The sequence below is a fragment of the Canis lupus genome, chromosome 4 (assembly GCF_003254725.2).
Source record: "Canis lupus dingo isolate Sandy chromosome 4, ASM325472v2, whole genome shotgun sequence".
NCBI classification, from domain to species: domain Eukaryota; kingdom Metazoa; phylum Chordata; class Mammalia; order Carnivora; family Canidae; genus Canis; species Canis lupus.
Window position 1 is genome coordinate 52,907,153 of NC_064246.1, and position 16,903 is coordinate 52,924,055.

Consider the following 16,903-nt stretch of genomic DNA (forward strand, 5'->3'; position numbering starts at 1 on the left):
TTCTTTGCAGTTTCTGAAGCAGCAGTTTCACTGGAAAGTGGCTTTAAAATAGAGCCTGATTTTCTTTGTGGAAGTGTTGTAACTTTGTTACTGTTTGTTTTTACTGCCATATCTTTTTGTGGATACACTTTGTAACTATATTGTAAGTGTTCTAATGCTAAATTGTCATTTTACATAGTTCCCATTGTTTTTCAACCAAAGAAATAAGGAGATTCTTAAATTATTGGCTCTCTGCCACCTCTCCCTGTAAACACACAGCACTCAAACACACAGGCCTTCAGCTAAGAATCTTGTGAAGGGTTAGAGAAACAGGACCTTTCTCATTTGACCCATGGGCTTTTGTAGCTTGAACAAGGAAAGTAGTGTTCTGAAAGCTACAGCATTTATGAAGGCTCTAGTAAAAATATTTCATGTGCATGGACTAGAGATTAACTCCTTTCATCTTGTTCTCTAGCAAATTAAACAATGCAAACAGATTTTAAGTGCATTCTTGGTAATGAAATGCTTGGGTGAATTATAATCCTAATTGCTATTGTTCATTCCCACAGCTGCATGTTGACACTTATAACAGCCTAAACCACGCATTCTTCAGCCACTAGGATAAACAAAAGCATTTTGAAATCCATCATTTTGTGGCATCTTAAATTGCATATGTCATTGGCTGCCTTGATTTTATTTTGTTTCCATTGTGGAAGAAATTAGAGAAAATGTTAGTCCTTTGTATTTATACATAAAATTATTGTCAATAGAATCATTACTGGGTTTTTATGAAAATTCATTCTTTAATAGTCTTAATTTTTAAAGGAGGCAGTAGAAGTTATGTCACAGGGAAACAATTTGTATTTGTTATCAAACTAGTTGATATTTTAGGAGGCAGCTTTCTCCAAAATTTGAAAGAAAGTAATAGGATTTCACTTTTCTTCTTAGTAGAATAGTATTCCAAATGTAAATCTAGAACCTAGATTTATTCTGTGATTTGGCAAGTCATATTTATATGTGTAATGGTTCCTTTAAAATTTGACCCAAAACCATTTATTAGTCTCTTTCTTTAAGGGCAAAGAAAGGGAAATGTTTGCAATGAATTTAAAATTCGTATTTCTTTATATTTGAGAAACAGGTTTGAATACCAATTATAATCAAACCTTTCTTCCTTTAAAAAATATAAGTTTTTGATAGCTGAAAAACCATACAGCAAGAGTAGGGTATATGGATGTAATAGTTAACAAATTCTGATTTTTCTCTATTTCTAAGGCTTAATTGAAGGGTTTAAAATTGAAGATTCGAATGACCATATTCATAAGCATCTATTATAAGTGCTCTCAGTAATAATAGGAGCTTTAGATGTCAATTGAATATTGCTACAGTTTGTCACATTTTCACAGCATTTCTTTATTCCTTAGAATGTCTTTCAATTCTTAAGTTCATAGGAGTATGGAAATTGTTTTAATAAGCAAACATTTTGCTGCCGTCTTGTATCTTAATTTTAAGGTGCCCTTTTCAAAGTTAATTCATTCTTATAAAAATACTAATATTTTTAAATTCTAATTGATTGTTGTCTGTAATAATAATGGTAATAGCAGCTAACCTGTATTGAGCAATTCCTGTATGTCTCATACTGTGCTAGTAGAAACCATTTGAGATGCTACCCTTTGAGGTAGTATTCTTACTTACTCCCATTTTGCATTTGAGGAAACTGGAATATAGACAGAATAATTTTGCCAGGGGTGCCTGGGTTGTTCATTGAGCATCTATCTGCCTTTGGCTCAGGTCATGATCAAGGTCCTAGGATCGAGCCCAGCATGTTGCCTGCTTCTCCTTCTCCCTCTATTGCTCCCCCTGCTTGTGCTCCCTTTCTCTCTTTCTCTCTACTCTCCTGAATATATAAACAAAATCTTAAAAGAGAAAAAAAAGAATACTTTTGCCAAAAGTCACAGAGTAATTGGAGTCTAATCTTTCTGACTCCTAGAACCCATGTTCTTGACTGACCACTACTGAAGTCTTAAGTGAAAGTTAAATGTTATCATACAATCTCTTGATGGAATATTATGTAGCCATCAAAAGTGAGGCTTATGGTAACTAGTGACATAGGAAATGTATGTGATGTAATAAGTGAAAAAAGGGACTCCTGGGAGGCTCATTGGTTGAGCGTCTGCCTCCGGCTCAGGGTGTGATTCTGGGATCAAGTCCCATATCGGGCTCCTTGCGGGAAGCCTGCTTCTCCCTCTGCCTGTGTCTCTGCCTCTCTCTTTGTGTCTCTCATGAATGAATAAATAAAATAAATTAATTAATTTTTTAAAAATAAGTGAAAAAAGACCAAGTGATTACAGTTAAATTTTCATAGCAATTTTAAATATTTTTAGAATTTCTAGAATTTTAGAAGTTTGTCATTGCTTTTTTTAATGCAATATAGATAATATTCTTTTTTTTAAAGATTTTATTTGTTTATTCATGAGAGACAGAGAGTGAGAGAGAGAGAGAGAGGCAGAGACATAGGCAGAGGGAGAAGCAGACTCCATGCAGGGAGCCCAACGTGGGACTTGATCCTGGGTCTCCAGGATCACAACCCGGGCTGCAGGCTGTGCTAAACCTCTGCGCCACTGGGGCTGCCCATATCCTGCTCTTATATAATTTTTCTGATTAATTTACAGAAGTTCTGTTAAAGCAAGAGTACATGTAAACCAGATCTGGTTGGAAAAGTGACAACTTAGTTTTATAATAGACTCTAGCATTTTCAGTTTCCTTTTTAATTTGACCCAAAGCCATTTTTTACTGGACTTATGCCAGCTCTAATGTAATCTCTCATCTGTATTCTGGGAGGCTAATGGAATAATAAAATTTTCTTAAATATAACTTAAATGTGTTTTATAGTATCCTCGAAATAGCTTATGCACAAAAGATGTTTTCTTTCCCACCCTGTAGAGGTATCTCATTAGGACACCCAGTAGTGTCATTATTAAGTTTTCATGTGTTTCTCAGTTTTGATGCTAATCTTTGTGTGTATGTGCGTGCATTTTTTTTTCTCTGCAGCACCAATGTGGTTATGAATTATTCAGAGATCGAGTCTAAGGTTCGAGAAGCAACGAATGATGATCCTTGGGGACCTTCTGGGCAACTCATGGGAGAGATTGCCAAGTAAGTGATAATTTGACTCAGCAGTGCAGAAAGAATCCAACTATCTTTACATAGAAATACAAAATTTGCTTTCAGTTTTAAACAGTTTAGCTGCCAGATACAAATTTTGCATAATCATTCAGATATTAATGGAGGAAGTTCTACGCAGAGTCCCATTTCCCCTTAAAAATTAGCTCGAAAAAGTACTACCAAATTTTTCAACGAAGTTTAGAGACTTACTGTAGCTTTTTATAAAATTTTGAGAAATGTATAAAATAACTTGAAATAAAGTTAGGAAATTTTTTTTGATGAGCATCTAGACCACCATCTTGGTAAGTAAAGGGCTTGTAAAGGATGAGATTAATTAGTGGGATTTACATGTGTCCTAGACATTGTACAAACTGTGAGAAAAATATTTTTATGGAAACATATCTAAATCTTTTGTATTAAGCTTATTAAATTTTTTAAGCTCTTTGGGAAAACACAGTAACTTAGAACAAGTCTGCCATCTACTGTTAAAATTAATGTATTGCAAAGTCTTGAGGAAAATTATTCTTTTTCAGGGCTACATTCATGTATGAACAATTTCCAGAACTTATGAACATGCTTTGGTCACGAATGTTAAAAGACAACAAAAAAAATTGGAGAAGAGTTTACAAGGTATGGACGTCATTTTGTTTTTATTGCTTGACATGTTGAAAACAAATGCTTGAAATTTTGAGATATGCATACATAAGTGATTATGAAGGACATTAAATCTTAGGATATTCTTAAACAGGTAAAAGAAAATTTGCTAGTCACCATAAACAACTATTCTGAATGTAAAATGTTTAAAATTAATGTTAATAATACTTAAAAATATCTTTATTTAGTAGTTAAAATTTTTCCTACCAAAAATATATTTGCATATCAAAAGTAATGAATCCACAGCTGGATGCATATTTAGTGTATGAGCAATTAAAATGAAAACCACAGTGTAATATGGTTTCTCATCTCTACATAAAATTTGCCTAATTTATAATAATTTTAACACAGTGTTCTGCACCAGAAATGTTAGTTTAAAATATAGAGATTCTAAAACATATTAAAATTCTAACATTGTAAATTTCCAAATATGTACTTTTTATCAGATACCTAATGTAGAATTCTAAAGATTGTCATCTGTTTCCCAAACCCGCCATATTTTCTTGTTACTCAAATTCCTGTGCTTTCAAAATGGCATATAATGTTTATATCTGAAACTCTGAAAGCAACATTTTGACTTCCAGGATTGAAGAGCAATGCTTTATTTAGTTCATGTTTTTGATGTTATTTGTTTCTGAAAACATTCACTGTCATTCTTTTAGCTTATATAATATTTGTGATAAAATAGTTGCTGTTTCTTTATGTGAGGTTTGTACCAAGCAAAGTTAAGTTCACAATGCATCATTCAGTGGTTTTTAGTGTATTTACAAAGTCGTGCAACAGTCACCACTACCTAATACCAGGATTTTTTCATCACCCCAAAAAGAAATCCCATAAAACCTTTATTTTCTCATATTTGTTGGCAGCTAGTTTCTGAAACAAAAGTCACATCATTAACTTCCAAATTTAATTTGATCTGGGGAAAATGCTATGGGATCATATAATTACTAAATAATTGTTCTCTTTAACTGATGTTTCTAACAATTCACCATTCTGTACTGCCTAGAGGAAAAGTAAAAACTGAGCCACTTTCCAGAAGCTTAGTGTTTATTTGTATCATATATTCAGGTATTTCTTAACATCAGAGAGCTATTTTTTCTTAATCTTTTGACACATGGTAACAATGGACAACTTATAATTATTTACCGTGGTTACAAGAGGAATTTCAAATTGACTATGTATTTAAAGTCCAGTATAAGGTAAAGACATTCCCCCTGCCCTCTCCCTTACCCCCGCAAAGATTATTTGCTAATGTTGGAATTATTTTTTTTTAACCATTCACCAAAGCTCTACCAGAATTTATTTTGTTAAATCATTTTGTGCTTTGTATTTTTACAGTCATTGCTGCTTCTAGCTTACCTCATAAGGAATGGATCAGAGCGTGTTGTTACAAGTGCCAGAGAACACATTTATGATTTGCGATCCCTGGAAAATTACCACTTTGTAGGTGAGCAATAGAAAAACCTTATAAGCAAATTAAAACAGTAGTTGGAGTTGTCAGTCACCTGAACCAGCTTAGAAGCTTCTCTGCTCTAATTAGAATGTGACTATTGCTGGTTGTGTGACGAGTGCAGAATCCAAGACGTGGGGCCCTAGAGTATTAATTAGTGAAGACAAGAACTTGCAGAAAAGACTGGCTAATAACAACAGAACCAACACAACATGAGTGTTCGGGTTTATATTAAAATATGCACTGGAGACTGGTCCCCTGTGGTGTCCATAAAGGAATAGCTTTAATCATATGGGAAGAAAAGGTTAGAGCTCCAAAACACACACATCTGTTTGAAGCTGGGTTTTTTTTTCCTCCCACCAAATAATATTTACTGTGCAAAGGCAGCAAGGCCAGAGTGTGTTTTGAATGTGAACGAGGATACAGAATAAACCACATTTCATTTTGTTGTGTACCCCAGTTGAAAGCACTTTAAAAATTCAGTTTTTCAGCTACACTAAATTCTGGTAATTAGTGTTTCCAAACTTGTATTGGGGAAACCAAAGCATTTGGGTACATTTTAGTCATTAAAATGTTAAAGTGAATCTTTTGTTGTTAAACTACAGTAGGAAAAGAAAACATTTATGGATATAAGTCTTTTTCATATGGTCATCATTAGTAATGCTTTTTAGTAGCTCTTTCATTTATCTTACATAGCACCAATATCTGTGGTTCTTGTTAATTCACTTTTACATGCTCTTACAAGCCAGAATTGAATCACAAGACTTAGAATTTGCTGATGAGAAAATGACGAAATTCAGTAGCACTATTTGCCTCTTTTTGTTAATTTTAAATATTGAAGTTGGTTTTTTATGTTGAAATTTTCATGTCTGTTTTTTGTGTTAAAGGGTTTGATATTTATTAATTCTTAAGGTTTTGTTTCTCCCTTACCATCCTCACAGATGAGCATGGCAAAGATCAAGGTATAAATATTCGCCAGAAGGTGAAAGAATTGGTTGAATTTGCCCAGGATGACGACAGGCTTCGTGAAGAGCGAAAGAAGGCAAAGAAGAACAAAGACAAATATGTTGGGGTTTCCTCAGACAGTGTTGGAGGATTCAGATACAGTGAGTATCAAAGACAAACTGACACCTATGCATCCATTTAGCTTCCTGGATATATTTTAAGAATCATTAAAATACAAAAGACCAAAATAACTTTCCTTTTTTTCCCCAAAAAATAGAATATGAAAATATATGAAGTACTCTTTTTGGTTTCTATTATATGGATATTAGGAATCTTCTTTTCTATTTTTTACTTTTGTGGGTTCAGGAATATTATTTTAACCATTAGTCATCAATTAAATGATTATAAACTTTAAGTTGACATAATAAAACAGATATATACTCTTCCCTCTTGATTTAAAAAGAAAAAAGATTTCTGTCCTCACCGTTTAGAGCATAAAAATATGAAGTTTGATAAAGAGCTTCATTTTCCTTATTTGAAGCACATTAGCTCTATTTTGGGCCAAAAATAGGTAAGCTTCCTATAAGTTAGTTCTGCCTCAGTCTCTTCCCTTAACTAAGCAATACTTTAATTCGACACAGAAAAAGGTGACAGTACTATCAGTTTTTCACCTAGGCCTATCACTTTATTTTTCCTAACATGTTTAAGAGCTGCTGTAACATTGACTCCTTATGTTTATTTTTAATATAATATAGCTTCCCTAAAATTGATCACTAGGTACTTGAAACAGGCACGGAAAATAAGAAAACTCCATTATATCATGTCCCTTTAGACTCATTCAGTCTTCTGTAAACTCTGACCATCTCCTGGTCATTTTGTATATATACAGACAGGCTAGTGCTCTGTATACTCAGCCACAGATTGGGACTTCCCAACTACCTCCCACCCATATCAGAAGTTTTTTTGTATTTGGATTACATTGGGATCTTAACTCCTGCATTAGAACCATGTAAAAATTTCTATTTCTTGTGATTATCTACAAAATAATATCTTCACTACTTCGCTGCTTTGCTTCCTTGCTCTCAAAGAAAAAATACTGTACTTAATTATTAAAGGACATTTTTAACAGGAAAATTCCATTCTTTTTATGACTAAGCATCACAAAAAGTTCTTGAATTGAGGAAAAATATTTCTCTTAAATCATATAAATAAGTTTTGGAATTTTTATTTTAGGAGAGTAACAAGTTTTTGGATTCTTTGCCTAAGTAGTTATTTTATTCTTTAGCTTTTTCAAAGCAGCAGGAGCAATTTAACATGTTTTTTGAGGAGAAATTGCTATTTGCAACTCATTTCTTCATTCTACTTGCTTGTAACCCTTTTTTTTACCAGCACAATTTATATAATTTATATACTTAGATTTAGAAAACTGAATAAAGTCTCAGTCTCTGTGAACTAATTACAACATCTACATTAGAGAGTTGAACATCTTACATATTTGCATCACATTCTTTTAAAATTATATTTGTGATGTATATATTGTTCAAAGACTTAACTAATCAACTTCAACTATTTTATGTCTTTTCATTGACCTTAGATGGTGTCTTACCAGTAATCTGATACCTTTGTAATATGTCCATCACACTAATCAGCTTTGTTTGCATCTGCTTTCATTTTTTCTATAAATTTGTCTTTTCAAAGTCTAGTTTATTACACTTTCATTGAAATGTACATTCATGTTATTGGAAAACCACTCATTTTTATAAAGCCATCTGGTTAAAATTTTGTCATATTCTTTTTAAGTTGATGGTCACTTTCAGATCTAGTGGACATATCTTAAAATCCTCCTACAGAAAATTTTGGCTTTGGCAGTTTTAGCAGGCAGTTCTACAGAATGGTTTTATTCAGTCTCCAAAGGGTTTTTTTTGCCACCAGAACTAGTTCACCAAAGTTGAACACAAAGACTGAGCTACCTTTTGATTATTTTGTTGTCATTGCACTTTTCCCTTTTCTTTTTAGCCTGCCTTAATTTTCATTGTTTTCTTCTTTTTAACCTCATGTGATTTCTCTGTACTGTCTACTCTTGGCTTTTTGGTTGAGTTTGGATAGGCCCCCAAGGTCAAGGTCTGAAACAAATTTTGACATTTTGGGGTTTTTGTTTACCATGATCTATTCTTTTCATTCTCAAATTTCACACAGAGTCACCCTAGGTTTTGCCATCCTGGCATATGTTTAGACTTGGTGTTTGAAAGATCATCACTGTTCTGAACTGCTTGAGCATATTTCATGATTCTAGTCTGTGTAGTTTTGGGTGGTTAGAATATTCTTTTTATAATAATTAAAAGATGCTTTCCCATGCCATAAAATCCGTTATTTTTCTAGTTTGACACTTAAAGAATAATAGTTATTTTCAGCATATTGGGACATGTAGCACTCAGAGTGTTGTGTCCTATAGTTGGTGTTTTTTAAGAGACTGTTGCTGTCCAATACTTTTCTAATAATTGAAGAACCATTAAGAGACAAGAATGAAATATGTATTATACGACTTTTGTAAAAAAAAATTTCCATTTCTCTTTGACTTATATAGCCTATGTTGGTTTTTGTGTTTTCCTCTACTCTTTTAAGAACTTATAGATAATGCTGTGCTGTGCATTAAGGTTGTGTAAGTTTTCATAAACAAAACCTTTTGAATCTGCATTCCTGCCACTTAATGACTGGCACTACATGCTGTGCCTTGCTGTAATTGTGTTGATTCAGCACTGTGGGAGCTTTCTGTTTTCCTTTGAAAACTATTTTATTATGAGGAAAAGCTTCAGAAATAAGGACTGTAGACACCTTTTGAATTTAATGTCCTTAAAGTTGCTTTTCTTTTTAATGCAGGTGAAAGATACGATCCTGAACCCAAATCAAAATGGGATGAAGAGTGGGATAAAAACAAGAGTGCTTTTCCATTCAGTGATAAATTAGGTGAACTGAGTGATAAAATTGGAAGCACAATTGATGACACCATCAGCAAGTTCCGGAGGAAAGATAGAGAAGACTCTCCAGAAAGATGCAGGTATTAACGCTTTGTCTCCTGGGTCCTTTGAAAAGGGTGCTGAATTTATGCAGCTGGGTTTTTGTTTATCTAAAGTTCAACTTTTCTTTTTTCTTAATAGATTTTATTTTTTTGAGCAGTTTTAGGTTCACAGAAAAATTGTACATAAAGTAACAGAGTTGCCATGTTAACCCCCCACCTTGTGCATGCATGTGTGCTCACACGTCTGCGTGCACGCACACACACACAATTTCTCCTGTTATTAACATCTTGCATCAGTGTGATACATTTATTAACAATTGAAAACCAATCTTGATATACAGTATACTCTTAAATAAAATCTGTTATTTGCGTTAGGGTTCATTGTGTTGTGCAGTTGAGAAATACATAATATCCAGCATTATAGAACCATACAGGATAGTTGTACTGCCCTTAAAAATGCTCTATATAAAAATATGGCATGATTCATGAATTTGCATGTCATCCCTCAACAGGGGCCATCCTAATCTTCTCTGTGTTGTTCCAGTTTTAGTGTATTTGCTGCTGATGTGAGTACTCTGCAGCTGTTTTTAAGACGCTAGGTCAAACATTATTTGTAATTAGTATTGATATATTCCATGTTGTGTATGTCCATTTATTTCTAAAGTTGATCACATTTTCTGTATGTTTTTATTCAGGCTATTTATTGAAAAGAATTTTCCCAGTAAGAACTTTCATAGCTCATTTGGCATTTGGGCATCGGATCACCCAGTCTCTAAGTTATTGCTGAGGGATAATGAAGTTTATTATTAATAAACTTCACTAAATAAGTTTAAACAAAAGTTAAAGGGTTTGAAATTTAACTCTGTGACATTTTATAATGATTCCATGCCAGTGTATACAAGGAAAAAAAATTCAAATGAATTTTTAAGCTAAAATGTTTTCAAGTGTAGATCTATATTTTCATAAACTATATTTTTTGATGTTAGAGCATTTGTATTTCATTTTATGTAGAACAATACTTTGAACTTTGCAGCATTCACTTTTTGTTCTTACCTACCCATATAGCTATAAACTATATAAAAGTTAAAAGGGTAATATATATAGCACTTTATTTGCAAGGCAGGTTTTACAAGTTCTTTGTCATTTGTGCCTCAGAGTATTTCTATTAGAAAGGCTAGATCAAGGATTTTACTCTTATTTTTTAAAAGTAAAACCTGACGCCTAGTCAGGCTATGTGGAACTTTCCTAAAGTAACGGTTAGTGATAGAGCTGTTCCTTCAAGTGAGTTCTTATAACTAAGTACCATCTCTCTCCTTTATGTTTTTGCTAAAAAAAGAAAAAAATCTTAATGGTTCAGATTTAGGGGTCATTAAAAAGAAAATTTTGAAGCAATTTTAAAATACTTGTTTAGTGTTTAGTGTCTTCAATATGTTTCTGTATTTATTAAATTTCTCAAATGCCTGTCTTTTTTAAGACTGCTGCTGGAATATAATCTTTGAAGAGCCAGAATTTACTTTTAGTACCTTAAATAATATCTATTTTACAACTACATTTCTAGCTCATTTATATTGAAGACTATGTATATTTAAAATAACAAACACTAAACTTGGGAAACTGTGCCTACTCAAATATTCTGTGAATATTCAATTTTTTCTCTCATGATTGTTCTCATGGCCTGTGTGTTTATGTTTTTAGTTTGGCTTAGAAAACATAGTGGCCATATATTCTGTTGCTATTTCCTGAAGAGATGTGGAGATCAGGTGGGTTGGGGTAGGCTGGTTAGAAATCTATGCACATTCTTGTGTGTTGCTTTACTCTGCCACCCTTAGTTTTTCTTTTTTTGCTTTGTCTTTTTTTTTCTTCTGTCTCTCCCTTGATTTTTTTTTCTTATTGCCTCTATGACAAGTTCTGCTACAGTTCCTAAGTCTTTTACATAAAGTATCCAGGTTTAAGAGTAAAAATGTAGTGTGTATTATTTATCATAGTAACTGAAGAGCACACCAGGGATCTGAGTATTTGTGAAAGAAGAGTAGACTTTTAGACAAAGTTGCATGAGACCTCTGGGATGTTACCAGAATGACAGACTTATTTTTAGTTCGTTATTAGATTCAAGAATTTTTGAACATTGATCAGATATGAAGCTTCCATTTCATTGTGTGCTAGTCAGTTTTATATTCTCAACATATAAAGAAATTACCTTGCACCGAAATCAAATTGGACCTCAGGAAGATAAGAAATTTAGCTTTACTTATAGGGCTGATGATGGGAACCTTTAAGTCATTTGTTGCTGAGAAACTGGTAAGAGACAAGGGCTTTTGAACACCTAATCAGAACTTGTAGATTCCCTAAAATGCTAAATAGATAAAAATACATTTAGCCCTTTTGCTCTGTGTGGGAAGCTATTCTTGATCCTTGATTTATAGAGGTTCCAAATTGATTTATATTTAAGTAGAAATTGCTTTAGATTTGTCTGGGATAAATTAGTAGAGTTTTAAGGAGAATTTTAAGCATTTTGTTTCAGAATATTTATAAATTAAATCATCTACTCTAAAATTAAGTAATGCAGGCAATGTTTCAGGTAATTTCTCTCTGCCTTACTTGTACCAGAAGAGAACCTCAGTCCTATATTACTGAAGAACAAATTAGTGCTGACATTTTTAATTTGTGGCATGTGAAAAACTCAGTTTTTTTTTTATTATGTATGTTTTTCTTTTGCCTTATTAAAAAGGGGGGAAAATTGTTTTGAATATGCCTTAAAAAGGAATTATTTCAAAACATTTCAAGTATACTTGCTTCCTGTAAAGCAATTTTCATAGTAAGGTAAAAGTTTCATCTCCCTACACTATAGTAAAATAGAGCACTAATGTTGTAAAGTGCAATACTTTATATTTTTTTGCATTTACAGGTGAGCATTTAATCATTTAAATTTAGTTAGGATAGTGTTGAAAATATGTCCACTGAAATTGTAATATTTTATGATGTATTTGTGTATAAGTCAGTGACAGAATTGTTATTTAAATGGGACTGTAGTTTGCACACCATCCATTTCAAGAAAATGGTCATCAAATGCAGATGTTTGAGCTCACAGGATCTCTTCAGTTGATTCTGACATGATAATACTGTCATTTTATTTTTTAATTAAGCTTTAAATCTATAATACATAAACACTTGAATTACTTCAGACTTTTTTTATTTGTACACATTTATGTAAATCTGTTTTTGTAGCAGTGTTTTAGACTTACCTAGGGAATTGAACGGGTTCTCATTTCCTCTCCCCAACACATATCATTATTCAGATAACTTAGATAACATTCTGTTGATCCCTGTCAAATAGAGTATGGAATTTTGGAGTTACTACATTTGAAATTCTTTAGCTCAAATCACTGAGGGCTCCATTTTAAAATAATCCCTAGTCTTATTATTTTGCTTCATTTTTAATATCTTTTAGCGACAGTGATGAGGAAAAGAAAGCAAGAAGAGGCAGATCTCCCAAAGGTGAATTCAAAGATGAAGAGGAAACTGTGACGACAAAGCATATCCATATCACACAGGCCACAGAGACCACCACAACCAGACACAAGCGCACAGCAAATCCTTCCAAAACCATTGATCTTGGAGCAGCGGCACATTACACAGGGGACAAAGCAAGTCCGGATCAGAATGCTTCAACTCATACCCCTCAGTCTTCACTGAAGGTGGGAATGGCACAAGTTTACACACTCTACACAGTTTTATTCTTACAGATTACTTCTAGAATTACTGCATTAATAGGGTTGGGCATTCCTAGGCAATCATATTAATTATAGATCATCTGGCCTGTATTACTGAGAGTCATTAATAATAAGAAATCTCTTTGGGGGAAGAAACCTGTCCAGTTGCTGCACAATTGTGTATACACTTTCTATGAAAGTAGAAATGACATTTTCGGTTCATTTGGGAAAGGTGGCGAGTTGGAATATGGTGCATTTATTTCCTTCAAGACACTATTACTGGTTGCCAAACATGATGAGATTTACTAAGGAAAATAGAGGAGTATTTAGAAGATGTAAGAAATGACAAAAGAGGACCAAGTATTGATATATAGGGGAAATGGTCTCATTTTTATATAGAGATGTTGCCTATGAAGGGAGGCCTATTTGCCTGATTGTCACTACTGATTAGTAGCAGCACTGCCTTCTACCTTCTTCATTTGTTTTTTATTCACCCCACAGAAATGAAATCCACCTACTAGATACCTGGCCACAGGCTAGTGTTTTGTCAGTCTTCCCGACTAGTGTTTACCCAACTTGTGTCTTTGCGTCAGAAGTAGCAAAAAGCTGGGGAAAACGTTTTTCTAATGTATGTGTCCTACAAATTATAGTTAACTCTAAAAATAAAGCTAGTCATACTTAGTGGCAAGAACAATTCCTCTGTCAAGATTTGCCAGATATCATCTGTGTATAATTGTACCCATCTTTTTAGTTTTGATGAAAACTTCAATTAAAACTCAACTTCAGGGATCCCTGGGTGGCGCAGCGGTTTGGCGCCTGCCTTTGGCCCAGGGCGTGATCCTGGAGACCCGGGATCGAATCCCACATCGGGCTCCCGGTGCATGGAGCCTGCTTCTCCCTCTGCCTGTGTCTCTGCCTCTCTCTCTCTCTCTCTCTCTCTCTCTCTCTGTGTGACTATCATAAATAAATAAAAATTAAAAAAAAAAAAAAACTCAACTTCAGTCGTAGTTATTAAAGAGGGGAAATGGCTCTGTCCTTTGTGGTCTTAGATTTCCCCTGCTGTAGATACAGTTAGCTTACTGACGACTGTACAGGGTCTGGTAGATAGTCGCAATTAAAGCCTCAGTACACAGAAAAAAAAAAAAAAATAAAAAAATAAAGCCTCAGTACATATAACTGTTAAAGGGAGAACTCACATAAGGTTGCACAGGAAAATCAGCCACACTGTATAACTTTTTTTAAATGATTAATTAATATTTTTGTATATTAAAAGATTTTAAATATCAGTTTGTAGTATAACCTAAATATATTTCACTCTGCCATAAACAGTTTATAGTGTAAGCTTTGCAATTTTTTTTTTCCTCCAAAAAGAAAAAAAAGGCCAGAGTTTTTGGAAAGTTTGTCAACTGCTTAATCTCTTTCAATCTCAACACCTTTTTGAACCAGCATATAGGTTTTCATCTTTAGGGCTCAAATTAACATGCGTAGGAGCTTACAGTGTTTGCCTATTGCCTAGCAATTCTGTTGTAATTTATTATATATGTATTGAACATACAGGACATTTGCACCCAGGCACTTAGGACTATGGGGAAGAGAAAAATCATTGTAAACTCCAGCCCCACATTTTAGTTTGGGGAATAAATGTGAAGCAATTAGATGTGAAGGTATATCAAACAACATAGAATGACTTGTATGGTGTACAAACAGTAATCAAAGAGTCATTAAATCATGGAATTTTAGAGCTGGATAGGATCTTGGTCTCATATGATTCTGATATATAACACTAAGATTTGAGTGGCATCTGGAAGGTATGTTTTCCAGAGTGAAATGCAGTAGGAAAAGAAATGGGGAAAACAGTGTAGATGTTAGCGATTTTAACAGTGCTAAGGATAGAATTACTTAAAAATGGCGCTCTTTCCATAAAACTTCAAGGTCATTTCTCTTTTTTCAGAAAACTAAATGTACTCTTATTATATTACAAGTATTTGGGTCTCAGCTGAGAATCAGAGATGACTAGAGCAGATTTAGGAAAAATAGTAGAATAAGCTTATTAATTTCTCTGTGTTTTCAGACTTCAGTGCCTAGCAGCAAGTCGTCTGGTGACCTTGTTGACCTGTTTGATGGCACCAGCCAATCAACAGGTAAGCTTCCACACTGGCTTTTTTCCTTTCAGTAACCTTGATTTCAGGGTAATTGTTCAAAATGCCAAATAAAGGATACAATGAAAAATAATTTTTTGCATTGGATTTATTTTTAATGTGAAATTAGTGAGCCTTGAACATTATTTGGGAAAAATTGTTTAATTGCCTGAAATAAAGAAGAGTGCTTAAATATTTGACCAGTAATTTAGTAATAGCTCTCTGTCTCCTTAACTTCTTAGTACTGAGTATATGGAGTCCTTTGCTTTCTTAAAAGCAAAATATAACTGTGCTCTGCCCATTTTATTGTCTTTCCTTAAATCTTAATTTCTGGCTCTCAACATCAGCTATGGTAGAGTTTATATAAACTTTTCATTCAATTATTCAGCAAGTATTTATTGAATCAGACACTGGTCTGGGTGCTCAAGGTATAATATTTAGTGAAACAAAGTTCTCGCCCTCATAGAAAGGTCAGGCCGAAGAAGTAATCATTAATCAGGAGTCACAAATAGTTACCTGGTTATAAACATGCTGAGAGCTTTGGAGGAAAGGGGCATTCTATGAAAGTATGTAACCATCTATCTGACATATTTTAAGGAGGCTATAGCAAAAGAGTAGTCTCTTTACCAAGATTATTTTAGATAGATTAATGATTTCTTCAGTTAGATTTTTAATATATGCCGGATTTGATTTAAGTAATTCCCTATATATTGTTTTCAAGGTAATTGGTATTTGAGGTTGCATTAGATGATTATGGAGTTCTAATAAAGTCCTATGCTACAAGTCAAAACAGCTCAAGAAATATAATTTCTGTTTAAAGATGAACTTTCCCAACCTATTCAAAGTTTATTTCACATTAAAATGTAGATAACAAGATTGACACATAAGTAATATGCGAAGTAAATCTATTGTTCCTAGATATGTGTAATGATTTTTCAAAACAATTGTTTTAAAATTTACATTAGTGATGGGACGCCTGAGTGGCTCAGTAGTTGAGCGTCTGCCTTTGGCTTGGGGTGTAATCCCGGAATCTGGGATCAAGTCCCACATCAGGCTCCTTGCAGGGATGCTGCTTCTCCCTCTGTCTGTCTCTGCCTCCCTCTCTCTCTCTGTCTCTCATGAATAAATAAATAAAATCTTGAGAAAAAATTATGTTAGTGCTTAAGTCTGTGATGGAAATTATTTCTCATTGATAGTACACGTAATTAAAGAAAGTCTTCTGTTTCCTCCTTCTTACCCACTATCATAAAATTCTTAGACTGGGATTGAATTTCATGGGGCATCTGGTTCAACAAAGTTTCTGAGCTTCTTCAGTTCCTATTTTCCCTTTTTTCTATAACTCGTACTGTTCCTAAAATTATTCTGTAAACAGAATAATTGTTCATTAAACTGTGATGCCCACTGCCACAACTACATCAGTTGTTTAATAATTGATTTGCCGTCTTTGGGGTGCCTGGGTGGCTCAGTCAGTTAAGCATCTGCCTTGAGTTCAGATCATGATCCTTGGGTCCTGGGATGAAGCCCCACATCTGGCTCCCTGCTCAGCAGAGAGCATGCTTCTCCCTCTGCCTGCCCCTGCCCCTGCTTGTGCCCACTCTCTCTCCATCAAATAAATAAAACCTAAACAAAAACCAAAAACAATTTATGCACCATCTTTTTGTATGCTTAAAATCCTAACTGTAGTGTTAACTGTTAGCATGTAGTCATATAATACAGATATAGTGTCACAGAATATCAACTACTTTGGAATTCCTGGCATGAAATATTAAGGAGCCCTTTCATGCATCTGTGGAAAGTTTTAATGGAGCAATCAGAGAAGAATTAACTAGGAAGGTCAGATGAGTGATGT

The 16,903-nt window shown here is 33.8% G+C and overlaps 1 protein-coding gene and 1 non-coding gene across 6 annotated transcripts in view; one reads left to right on the top strand and one right to left on the bottom strand.

Annotated features, from left to right (window-relative positions):
* The window catches only part of CLINT1 (clathrin interactor 1), a 59,752-nt gene that overhangs the window by 28,863 nt on the left and 13,986 nt on the right, over positions 1-16,903 (top strand). For all 5 annotated transcript variants that reach the window (XM_025434291.3, XM_025434292.3, XM_035715197.2 and 2 more), the window contains exons 2-8: positions 3,028-3,132; positions 3,675-3,771; positions 5,134-5,242; positions 6,187-6,351; positions 9,068-9,245; positions 12,655-12,901; positions 14,988-15,057. In XM_025434291.3, the coding sequence (XP_025290076.1) occupies positions 3,028-3,132; positions 3,675-3,771; positions 5,134-5,242; positions 6,187-6,351; positions 9,068-9,245; positions 12,655-12,901; positions 14,988-15,057 (971 nt within the window). The remainder of the gene's footprint in view (positions 1-3,027; positions 3,133-3,674; positions 3,772-5,133; positions 5,243-6,186; positions 6,352-9,067; positions 9,246-12,654; positions 12,902-14,987; positions 15,058-16,903) is intronic.
* Positions 9,674-9,780, bottom strand: LOC112652089 (U6 spliceosomal RNA). The gene has a single exon (XR_003131241.1). It is a non-coding gene; the product is annotated as a U6 spliceosomal RNA (small nuclear RNA).